General features: G+C 41.2%; 1 protein-coding gene across 3 annotated transcripts in view; it reads left to right on the top strand.

The window, feature by feature from the left end:
- Nucleotides 1-2939: 2939 nt before the first annotated feature.
- rhbdl3 (rhomboid, veinlet-like 3 (Drosophila)) overlaps nucleotides 2940-12711 on the top strand; it is a 52735-nt gene continuing 42963 nt past the window's right edge. Inside the window, exons 1-2 of one of the 3 annotated variants that reach the window (XM_011473923.4) lie at nucleotides 3180-3680; nucleotides 4057-4080. In XM_011473923.4, the coding sequence (XP_011472225.1) occupies nucleotides 3537-3680; nucleotides 4057-4080 (168 nt within the window). In that variant the 5' untranslated portion in view covers nucleotides 3180-3536. Of the gene's footprint in view, nucleotides 3681-4056; nucleotides 4081-12711 lie in introns of all 3 variants that reach the window. The other 2 variants (XM_078946291.1, XM_023955471.2) reach the window with 2 other exon arrangements.

Consider the following 12711-nt stretch of genomic DNA (forward strand, 5'->3'; position numbering starts at 1 on the left):
AAACATCTTTACTTTAGTATTGAATTTATTTAAAGCATGGGAGATGGTGTTAAAAGAAAACTTGCTATAAGTTCATCAACACTTCACTCTTGCAAACAGCTTTGAGCTACACTCCTGTTAATGAAACAGCACGCTTCCCAGCTGTTAGTTTATACATAGATCTTCTCCCACGTAGTGGGTGTTTTTTTCCCTCTACTGTACACCTCCATTTTTTTAACATTCTCCCCCCTTACCACCCCTGTACCTGACTCATAACGTATGGACAGCAAATCATGTCAAAGCTTGTTTTGTTCAGAAAATTCCTGTGGAATGGAACTCATGTTGATGTATAACTGTGTGTGCATGATTTAAAATTGTGACTCATAGCAAAATCTGCATTTATATGAGTAAGACATGGTATGGCCTCTGGCATGTGCTGCACAAATCCAACTGCTCGCTACCTTGAACTATAATCAAAAACTCTAAAGGAAAATATTATTATATAATATTATACAGTATATATATATAAAGTTCATAAATTTTCCCAAATTCCACAAAACATCTCCAGAAGAGACTGTTGATTAGGTGATGCAGTGGGCCTCCTGGGAGGGTATCAAATAGAAGACAGGAGTGTTGTTTCAACCTCTTGCTCCAGTGTGGGAGTTAGGAGTCCCTTGAGGGCACACATGTGAACCCCTCATATTGTTTCTATGGCAATGCAGTCACATGAAACAGGTTGAGATTCAGCCAAAGGATACGGATCAACCTACACATTATAGACCACACATAATGTCTCCTTATTTATGGCCTCCACCCAACTATTAGGCATATTTGATGTCTCAACAGGTAATTGGTAGGTGTTCATCTAAAATGAGACACTTCTGTTTGTGGCAGCAAACCTGACCCAGGGGCTAATTCTGATTGAATTTTTTTTGGAACTAAACACGTTTGGAGCAAAACATGGTAATATAAAGACAGCTTGTGTTTGTAGGAATTTAGAATTTAATTTAAATAAAATACATTTCAAAAGTTTTTTTAAGCAGTTTGGACCTTATCTGACTCCAAAATTGATTATTTTTAAATTCTCGACCATTTATCTTAAAAAATCCTACCTGTGTGGCTAAATTTTCATTATTGAACCTCAAAGCCATTGATGAATTGGTTTTATATCCAACATGATTGGCTATAACAGCAATTTGATTTGAGCTTGTGTAAATGTAGAATCCTAAGAATGGGATTCTACAGTTCGTGGTCACTGAGAGTTGCCCAATCCTGGTGCTCAAGGTTTACCACCTTGCCTGTTTTCCAGCTCCCCCTTCCCTCTTTGGTGCTGATGAGCTGACTCAGGTGTTTTTACATTCTGATTGACTGAGCACACCTGATCCAGGTGCAGGTAGCAGACCCAGGTTTGGCAGCATTGCTTTTGACACGGCTCTTTTGAAAGTGGAGATTGCTTGTTTTTTCCCTTAAATCATAAGGTGGCAAATTAAATAACTGCAGTGCTCAAGATTTAAATATAATCAGATTTTTATCCATTGTTAAAATAAGATGTTTGGCTTTGGATTAAAGCAATTTATTATATGCAAGAGTAGTTTACCAAAGAACCATTGTGGTCTGTTAGACCCCTTCAATTAAAGTGGATCCAACTAGTACAGTTTGATCTGCACACAAACAGGAGCATGGTTCTTTTTTTGATTGACAGGTTACTGTTGGCCCTCGATCTTCTTCATCCCTCCTATTTGTTTCTTTTTAGGTCTTTGCAGACCTCGTGTCCTGTCAAGATGGTTTGGATGTTAGAGCTTCAATTCTGGCAGGAATTTAAGTCGTTTTAACCCCAAATTTAAAAAAAAGCTGTCATTTTCTAGAGTATAATTTCTGTTTCATTTACTTAACATACGACCTTTATCATGAGAAAATACCACAAGAACATATCAACCCTCCTGTTATGCTCAGGGTCAGATTGACCCGTTTTGAATTTTAAAATACAAAAAATAAAAACTGAAAAGCATTTTTCTACTTTGAAACTTTAATGTAATCAGCATATGGGGCGACAGTGGCTCAGGTGGATGAGCGGGTCGTCCAATGATGGAAGGGTTGGCGGTTCGATCCCCGCTCCCACCAGCCAAAATGTCGTTGTGTCCTTGGGCAAGACACTTCACCCTCCTTGCCTCCAGTGTGGCTCCACTGGTGTGTGAATGTGCATGAATGCTCCCGGTGATGGTCAGAGGGGCCGTAGGCGCGAAATGGCAGCCACACCTCTGTCAGTCTGCCCCAGGGCAGCTGTGGCTACAACACTAGCTTATCATCACCAAGTATGAATGAGAAGTGAATGAATAATGGACACACTGTAAGCGCTTTGAGTGTCTTGAAAGGCGCAGATAAATCCAATCCATTATTATTATATAAAGGAAAAAGGGTTCATATACTTTGATTGTAGTTCAAATATGGGGACTGCATATCGGTGACTAGCATGTGTGGGTTTCCTCCGGATACTCCGGTTTCTTCCCGAAGTCCAGAAAGATGGTTCATAGGTTTATTAGTGAATCTAAGTTGCCCTTAGGTGTGCAGGTGTGTGTGTGAGTGGGGCCCAAATGACAGTGGCGACATGTTCCCATGTTGCCCAACACTAGCTGAGTTGGCACCAGCAAACCCTGTAAACCCCAAAAGGGATGGATGGATGGATAGTAATTCAACTAGAAACAAGCATCAATGCTATTCCTCAGAAACAAACAAAGCATGAGGGCTAAAGACACCAAAAACACAATTTTAATGCAGTGAACAAATCTGTCCTTCCACTTCTTCCTTTCCTTAATCACTCTTTTGGTAACAACAGGCTGCTGAGGAAGACTCATTGAGTTCCTCGAAACCCCTTCATCAGGAATAAGCGGTGATTCCTTCCCACCCAGCCAAGTCTCTCCCCCCACCCTCTCTTAACTGACCCTGACTGAGAAAACGCATTCGAAGCGCTTCAGCGGTGTCTGTTCTTCCTGAATCCAGCTCGGTGTTCCTCTCCCTTCCTCTGAGACTGGGGCGCGCGGAGGAAAACCCAGACACCCGTCCGCCCTTCCGTCCGTCCTCGCTCCGCTCCGGCGACAGAACAAGCGCGCCAGGTGTCATGACGCACCGAAAAAATTGGCACCTGCTCCAACTTCTTTCCTGGACTCGGGCAGCATGCGCGCGCGCCGCCTGAGTCGACTTATGCCACGGTGGCTCGATCAAGCTGTTTCACACTTTGCGTCACCAGGACCGGATTCCCATCGCTGTCCTGTTGTCACCACCGATGATGTAATTGTTTCCTTTGGATGGATCTGCGCTCTGCTGCCTCCTTCTGCGTCGCATCTTTTAAAGTGAAAAGAGCCACCCTGCGCGCGCGCGCCTCCAGCCCCTTCAGCTCATGCTTCTGTGTGTGGACTCTTCAGCTTTTAGGTGTTCCTCAACTTCATCAACTTTTCTTGGAAGTGGCCGCTTTGCGCAAACGTGCGCTAAAGGTTAATAGCGCACGCATGAGATGAGAGGAAACATCAGTATGTGGAGTTCTTCCTGAGGATCGTGGATGTATGGAGAGGAGCAGCCCGAGGATGACTGGAGGATCCCGGGAGGCACCGGTTAACGTTTCTCCGGCGGTAGCAGCCAACGCGGAGGGCGAGGAAATTGAGGTTTTGGAAAGTACAGATGTCCTCCCCGTGGCTCCAGAGGATGTTGTAAGTCCCCATAAATTTATTTCCCAGAAAGGCCCTTCTTTCCAAAAGTATGTACAGGTTACCATATATGGAATTATTTTACAAAGTAACACAGCAAAATGTCAAGACTGAACTCATGACTGGAGTTTTAGGATCTAAAAATGCGCAAAGAAGCACAATGAGATTAGCTGCCTCTCTCAAAGCTGATTATTTTTTTTCATGTCACACTCATGGTTTCCTTCTACTCACAATGATCCTGCCTTTTAGTGATTCTCATTCCAATCATTGCTACAAAATTGAGCATCACCTCTAAACAGGTGCTCCTCTCCTCTTTGGCACCTCTTTCTATTTCCTTTTGCTCCTTCTCATACTCTCTTCTTCTCTTTCCTTGCCTCAGCAATGGAAGACTCTGTTTGACAAGGTATGTAGCTCATTCTAACCATCACCTGCTTGAAATGCTTTCTTACATGCATGCCTCATTAACTGGCATCTGTCTGTGTGAGCTAAAGTGAATCTCGACTTCATCTCTGTTCAATCAGAGCAACACATATGCCTTAAAGGGGGTGTGGACAATGAATGAAGTTTGAAGAAAAACATGAGTTTTTTGGTATGCTTTGCATGGCGTTTATGTGTCCCACTCAAACCTAACAAAACACAAATGGTTGGGTTTAGTTAGACCCAAGCCAACAAAAATTGTGTTTTTTATGTTTTTTAGCATGTTCTTGTAGCATTTTTCTCAAGATGGAGGATATATATAAGAAAATTAAGATTAAAATGGCATTTTTAATTATTTCTTTAATCAAATTATTGAAAATCAGGCTTGCATTGTGATGCATCCCCCTAGCTTCATGTATTGACTGTAAGCTAGCGGGAGAGCATGTAACAGATGGATGACGGGAAGTTAGGACACCCCCCCCCCCAACAACTCGGAGGCAAAATACTGATGAACTCTTGCCGTTCTGTAGGAAATATATGTCCTAGAAAGGATATGTTTTATATTTTACCTAAAAAACAGCATAAACATAACTAAAAGACCACTGGGGGCGCTTTAAATTAGATGAAAAAATGATCGGAGTGGGACTTTAAATATAAGGAACTAAGAAATTAAAAATACAACTTTTTCAGGCTGTCCTTAGGCAATAACATGCTCACAATCATTTCATCAAACTTTAAACTGTGAAAAAGTTGGAACTTGTTAAGCTGAGTTTTTTTTTCCAGCTGGACTTGCTGTTATTCTTTTCCCCTACAAACAAGCAGCTGTTACAACCCTTTGACTTTTTGATACTATGATTCCCAGTCAATGTGAATGAAAACTACTAACCCCAATGAAGGAGTGACATTTTTAGGTATGCCCTGCCTATCTGAACAGTCTGCTGTGCTGTCCTACAGCCATGTTTAGCTCACATATGCTTTTCCTGTGCTGATCCATCCTGCTCAAAGCTTCCTGCCAGATTCCAGAATGTTGAATGGAGATAATTATGAAGTGCTCTCTACTTTTTTTGTGTGCATCACAGCTAAAATCTGTTGAGCGTCTGTCTTGTGTGTAAACATAAGTGCCAGTATAATTTCATGAACTAAATGAACCAAATTCTATGGAGTGTGAGTCAAACAGTTGAGATGGAGGCCACCAATTTTAATTCAGTCTGATTACTCAATTGTGTTTTCAGATCAGAATCTTGCAGATTGCAGCTACTGTGCTGTGCCTGCTGGGTAACGATCACAATGTGGCATGCACTGAGGCCATATTTTTGCCCAAGTGAACTTAAGCGAAGGCGGATGGATGAAACAATATGATGTAGCTCATAGATAGTGACCCCCCCAATAATGCTGTTAGGATGATACATACTGCTAAATACACTGATCTACGATTCAGACATTTCTTATAAGACACACATGCGCACAAACCCCAGGAGAACAACAAAAAGTGGCTGATCATGCAAGCAGCAGGCTGGACTGACAGACGGCAAACGAACCCCCCTGCTATCACATGCACGCTTATGCATGCACAGTTCTAGTTGTGTGGGACTGCAACAGCACCTGCTTGGCCTGCACCCCCTACCCATTCTCTGTTGAGTTTAATTATATGTATTTATGTGTGTGCTCTTGGATTTTTGAGTCTGGGCCTCGTGTCAGACTCGTCTTGGTGGGAGGCGGGGGGGGGGGGGGGGGGGGGGGCACTGCCACTCCCAGGATTGTAGGCTGTGTGTGGGTGTGCGTGTGTGATGAGTCGTTTTCTATGGGTCGGCATTAAGTGGGCCTCTCAACCCGCTGGTCTCTATGTGTGCCGCACCGATTTGAGTTTCCTCAAGTAGGCGTCCTCCAGAAAAACTAAACAAAACATTCACTTGTCCAAATGGTGAGGTCGCCGCCTGCTCTGGCAGCAACAACTATCTTCTCTCTTTTATGCTCCCTTTCCCTCCCTTTCACAATATGTTAGTCCATTTGTCAAGAGGCTGACCTTGGAGACCCCTGGCTTCTGTGAGGCGACAAGAGAAATGATTAACCACTAAAGAGCAGGAAAAGCTGGGTTTTAATCCATCCTGCCATCCTGTGTTCGTACATGAGGGACAAAAGATAAATACTGCCAGAGACAAAGAACAAGGTCTGAGCTTTAATGTTTCTGTAGATGCACATCGCATAGCTGAATGCAGACAAGTCCAGCAAAAGGGTTGTAGTTGGTTGTAACAAACTTTATTTTCTGTGAAATGTTGAGATTTTCTTTTTTTAAGTTTGCACTCCATGGGTCTTTGAGAAAACCTCAAGGAAATGCCAGACAACGAGTGAAATGCAGACTCAATAGAGGATTTAACTGTTTAAAGACACCGATAAAGAACAGAAAAGTCTCAGAGGATCTTCATCCACCAGCTTCACAGGGGTGGATGAAATCAGAAGAAATTAACCTGATAAAAAACAGAAAATTATGAAAATAATGTTTCAGAAATGTCTTGACTGTAATCTCTCTTGTACAGCCAGTCCAACGAGACGAAAGAATGACAGGAACTTCAAACACGGTGGTGATTAGCAGCTGGAGGAAACTGCAGTGAAGCGGCTCAAAAGGCGTGCAGCTGACGGGAAAGTCTTGGGAATCCGAGAATTCCTGAGCGGAACGCTCTGTAGAAAGGAACAGGTTAAGGTCAAACATGGGAGGGAAAAATCCAAAAAGCATTTGAAATCTAAGATTGGTAATCCAAAGGGAAAGTCAAAGAATCCTGCAGAAGCAAAATACACAGCAAGAGGCAGTTTTAACCAAAACTTCTGGAGAATTAGCAATCGGTCACCCACAAAGAAACTTGAACCTGAACGTGGAAACAAGGATGGGCTGTGAGCAAACCAAAACAAACCGGTAAATAGACTATAAACTGGAGAGCTTAAATGGAGCATATCATAGGTGAACAGCTTGATCTTGATGAGAGGTGCAGAGCATGTGATGTGGCAAGCTGTGAAGGTCAAAAAACCAGGATAGTGGAGCGGGTCATAACAACACTCCTTAATTGTGTTTTCTTTCTCAATCATTGAAAGGGCTCATTCCATGTGTTTTAGGTTAACTGGTTTGATTTGATGTTTTTACAGTCTTTCAAGAGTATCTGAAACATTTGTGTCATGTGATCTTTAAATGAAATATTGACTTTTCCTTATTGAATTTTCTTTGTGAAAATATTTTTCTCTTTGTGGTGTTTTGACCAGCTTGCAGGTGCTGTTGTTTATTGTATCTGGTTTGATTGGACATAAACTATACTAAATGCAACACTACTATAGTATTGGGGAACCTGTGATGGCTGCATTGTTGTACAGTGATTGGAAGTCTCGCATAAAGTCCCTAGTTCAAAATCCGACAAGGTCCTCCGTGTGCAGGCCTGGGTTTTCTCCCTTTGTCCAAAAAAGGGCTTCTTAGGTTAATTGTTCATTCTAAATTGTTCCTACGTGTGAATGTGAGTGTGTGGGGTACAGGGTGCATCTCACCTTCATCCGACAGTGGACATGAGAGGCGCTGACAGACCCTTGACCCCAAAAGGAGTCATTGAGTTCATAAAAGGGGATGGAACCTGTAACTTCAACATTTGTCTTCAAGAAAGTAATTTTTTATTTTATTTATGTGGTTTGGGTGGGTTTTGGTTTTCTTATATCCACAATATTCTTTTTTTTTAATGTAAGCTTAGCCAGATTACTTCCTCTTCTTAATGTATCTGTGTTCACATTGCTGTAGAAGCACAACAAGGTTTACTTGCAAGTTAACCAAAACCGTCATTTTCAGGCAGATCAGAGTTTACTTCTGTAATGACCTGCTCAAAACGAAGCTGATGTTCCAGATCTAACAGCCTTAGTGTGAATGCGCCTGAAGATGACAGTAGCGTCACAAACTGCACAAAAACATACTTAGGTTGGAAATAGGAGCATGCTGTGTGTGACTTTAAACAGTTAGAAGTTTGGCCACAGAAATTCAGGTTTGCCTCTTACGGTCTGTTCACAGCCCTTTAGCTATATAGTTTATCATTTATGTTTTAAAGTTGTTACTACCTTTTTTTTGGTCAGAATTGAACTCAAATTTCAGTGAATTTTTTCTGCATTTTTCCCAAGCATCTAGGTGTCTTTTCGGTCCAAATTTCCTGCAAACACTTAAAAGCAAACCAAAGGCAAGATTAGTCCCAGATTCATCAATTAACTTAATTTTTGTTTGTTGTTATCAGTGACTTCGTATTTTCTGATTATTTGCATGACGAAGCCAGTAATCGATTCCTTGACATACTTTGTCCCATCTTGCACACAGAGCATGAGCATTTGTTCTCAGGTCCATGAAAAGGTGCGGTGGCACACCTGTGCAGGGAGGCAAGCCAGGTGGTCCATGCTTGAGAAATGGGCCCAACCCATCTAATATGCAGTTTGGGGTCAGCTGGACCTTGGCAAGAAACAATGAGTGTTTACTTATTCCTGAACCCCAGCAGCTTGGATCCTGTTTTGCCCCCTCCCCTAGTGTCACCGTTATCATATCCCACGTTACTCAGCACAATCACATTTGATTTTCAGGCCATCATGGAATCAAAGTGCTGAGCTGCTCTGCTCCTATTCTGTCCTCCCTCCTGTCCCTGGGGAGGATTTTGTTGCTGTGTAAGTGCTTCCCTCCTCTGTGTACAGGAAGTTAAGAGAGCAAACCTCAGGGTGCTTTGATTCATTTTTCCCTATTGCCTGACACAAACAAGAAGCTTTTGCACAGACACAGTTAACATGTAACAAAGCAGAGGGAATATTGTTCTGTGGTGAGCAGATGCTCTGCCCTCTGTCTCTGTTTCTTTGTAATTAAAGTGTCGACATCTGTTTTTCCCCCTGCCACACACAGTCACACCCTGACCATTACCAACATGTTATAGGGGGGATATTTTTATTAGCATCACTGGTTTATTAAACTTTAACAAGACAACTAAATGACTAAAGCAAATCCATAAAATAAAAAACAAACAAGTTTTAACTCTCAAAAATAACATCTAATTCCAAAGAAGAACCTCCATCTTCTTTGTTCTTCTTCAGCTTCTTGGCATATTTCTATTAACTCAAAGGTGTTACTCCAAAGAAATGTTAACATGATGATGTAACAGACTTCCCTGACCTCCAAACTTTCACCTCATGGTCATAAAAGCCAATCAATACGTCACACTTTGCATGATTGCACAAATCGTGTTTCTAGTTTGAGTGCATAAAATAAAAAAATTCTTAATATTAACTCCCAACAGAGTTTTTTTTTTATAAATTATTTGACTGTAGTATTTGCTATTGTTTTATATATCTAGTATTCCCCTCCTGTTATGACTATTTTCAGTTTCAAGTGTGATACAAAAATGGACCCAGCTAATCATTACAAGACAAATGTGGAGACCCTTGAAGGGTTTATTGATGGGATGTCTTTCCATGATGGGTCATTTTTACCCCCCCTAAAAAAAGTAACTGTTGACAGTGATATCATACAGTGATCAATGTAGGGTTAATTAGGCCGTTTCAATATTTGTGACCGTGTAATAAAAATAGATGTCATTTCTCATAGTTTTAGCTTCAATTTGTTTCCTATTCTCCACGGTTTTTCTCTCCTTTATTTATGTTATTTACAGTGCACTGATGTGCTCATCAGCCTAATTGGCTCCGACACATCCACAGATGGTGGGGTCACAGCTTGCTGACCCACACTCCAGTGACTGGCACCAGCTGAGTCTTGGGAATCGCCCAACAACAAGCAATGTGAAATAACTGAAGTGGCTAGTCGTCATTTAAGGATTTGTAGGACTAAATTTACACTTGACTTTATTCCAGTGAGAACTGCATGGGTGGTGTGCTGATGAAATAACAGGCAGCCCCAAAGATTTTTAAATGAAAGATTTAATCAGAGCATCATCTTTCCTAGCTTGTCTGCCTCTCTCCTGCTCATCTCTAAATAGATTTTCTTAATGAAAGGCACAGTTCCAGTTGGCGGAGTGTGAAAACGGGCTCTGCTTTTATGCAGAGGTAAAAATAACTATCTGTTGATCTGCGAATGAAAGAGGGAAGGTGCGTCAGTCTATCCGTAAGCAGGTACAGAGTGATATAAAGTCACAGCAGCTGGTCCATGAAACAGTCGATGATGGAGACTCTGAAAGATATTTTGTCCAAAACAAGATAATGGAAATAACATTAGGAAAAAATTAGCATTTTACAAAATTAAGTTAAATCAAGATGACTTGTAACCATGGAATTTGCTCAAATTCATGTGATTTTTTTGTTGTTGATTTTGTTAATTAACTCTACCTGACTGACAGAATGCTGGAAAAATGAAAAGTAATGTTGTTTCATGCAAATATTATAGACATACAACCCTAGACTACGAATTGGTATAAGCAGCCTGCGCCTCGAGGTTGGGGACCACTGGTTCAAAGGGCCAGGTGGAGGATAAAATAAACAATAGCCTCTTTTTTTACTGTGTATCTGTGAATCTTGGTAGGTACCAGGTCACATTCCTTCGTCATAGGCCAGACAAGTGAAGCACTGAAGATGCAGCGTTGAGCCAGTGTTTGCTTCATGCACCTGTGTGTTTCTTCATGAAGCCTTCCGCTACTACATTCGAGTTTTCCAAACGCTCAACACTGAAGTCAGCTTTTTCATACTCCTCTGTGATTCAAGTTTTATGGAGACAGATGGTACAGTGATGAGCTCTCATGACTATATGCCGTTTTATGGATATGTAATGTAAGCTGCTTTTTCAGTCTGTTCTCTGTTTGCTCCTCGATCTTTTCATCTTGCTCTGTGCTCAGCTGTCCGTGAAGCACTGTTCTAACAAGCTGCTTTCTTGGCATCTCCTCATTTATTCTTCCTTGTTTCCCTGGAGAGTTTGTAGTTCTGGGAGACTGTTGTGTAAACAAGAGAATGCAAGACACATATCTCAAAGGCAGTGGCAGTTTGTCCTGCTTCCTGTACACCCAAGCTAAACTTGGACTGTCGGTACTGCAGTCAATGATCTACTCTGATAGCTTCTTAAAACTTGCAGCATCCGTTTTCCTCGAGATTTAAAAAGTATTTCTTGTATTTCCCTTTATTCTCACTTCCTTCATTGTTGTCATGGTTACTTACATTTTGACCCGGTCAGGATGGCTGTGCAGATGCTCAAGGTTTGTGACGGTACTTTTTTCACCCACTCATAACTTCTTCGTGGTTCCGACCTTTCTGCTTCATCATAGACCGCCATGATGAAATCCACTGCAGTGACAAACCTGCATCACAGCACAAAAAAGCAAACTGGTGGAAACGAACGCCGCTTTGAATCCTTTTATCTCCCTGCTGTGATTGTTTTTGTTTGATGGTGGTGTTCCTGCTAAGTGTTGGTGTGTTTTCACAAAGGGGTAAGTTAAATACACTGCAGGCCACATGCTGCTCATTTCAAATATAGATGTATTCAGAGACGCCAGATGCTGCACATGGGACTCAGGGAGGAGGGTTCTCGACAAAGGAGGAGAATTGAACTGAGAAGAAGGCAGTCCCTCCTAAATGTGGGATTCACTTTTTATATCCCGCAGCAGTCCCAAACTGCAGAGACCTTTTTTTTCTCTCACAAGTCTTTCTTCCTGCACAAAATTTCGCCTCTGCCACATGCTTAAAAAAGTGAAAGTAATGATGACATCACAGTGAGGGAAACCATCAAAAAAATGAATGGGGCCAAAATCCCTTATGGGGCCTAAAACTTATTTCAAAATCCACCAACAAAACAAAAACCACATGTTTTGAGGCCATCTAAAGAAAGTTTTAAAATTATTATTTTCCCACAATACAGGAAAAGAAAACTTCTATAACCGCAACTGAAGTTTTGTTGACCTCAGAGAGAGACCGCCACCTTAATTTTCTATTAAAAATAAAAAAATAAAAAGCAACCTTAGCACAAGTTATAAATTTAAACGCCTCCCAACTCCTCGAACATCATTGGGAAGCTATTCGAGGGAAAAATGTTGCAATTAGTAGTTGTAGATTTTGAACTGCATTAACATGGCGAGCTTGCAAAAGTGTCGTTCCCCTGCTGCTCGTGCATTTTTTTCCAGGAATATTGTGAACATTTGATACATGAATTGTTGCCTCAAGCTGAACGAAACGTCATGACATATAATATAATCATATCAGGAAATCAATGATCTAACAATCATCACTGCTATATTCTTCAAAATGCTCATAAATGTAAAGAAAGCTTAAAATCATTTTTGTCTCTACATGTATTGCTCAACAATTTAAAGCTTAAAATAGTGCATGCTAACTTATTTGGCTCAACAGAGTTACTGAGATGTTCTTTTAAGCATGGATGCCGGAGCTCTTTGAGCACACAACTCTGTTCTGGCCCCTTAGAGGTCCTCTATTCTCTTTTGTGCCACAAGGCTGTAAAACATTATTTATTGCACCAATTTGGGGGGTTTCTGAGGAACCATTTGAATGGTTGAATGATTTGAAAGAGGTGAATAAGTATTACTTTAGATTTATGTAGTAAAAGGAGATTGCTTTCCTGCTAAATTAAGAATAAAAGATTTTCTCCTTGGACGTTCATCCTAAAAGTTTTTTT

Source organism: Oryzias latipes, chromosome 1, assembly GCF_053564925.1.
Source record: "Oryzias latipes strain Hd-rR chromosome 1, Olatipes_Hd-rR_3.1".
Classification (NCBI taxonomy): domain Eukaryota; kingdom Metazoa; phylum Chordata; class Actinopteri; order Beloniformes; family Adrianichthyidae; genus Oryzias; species Oryzias latipes.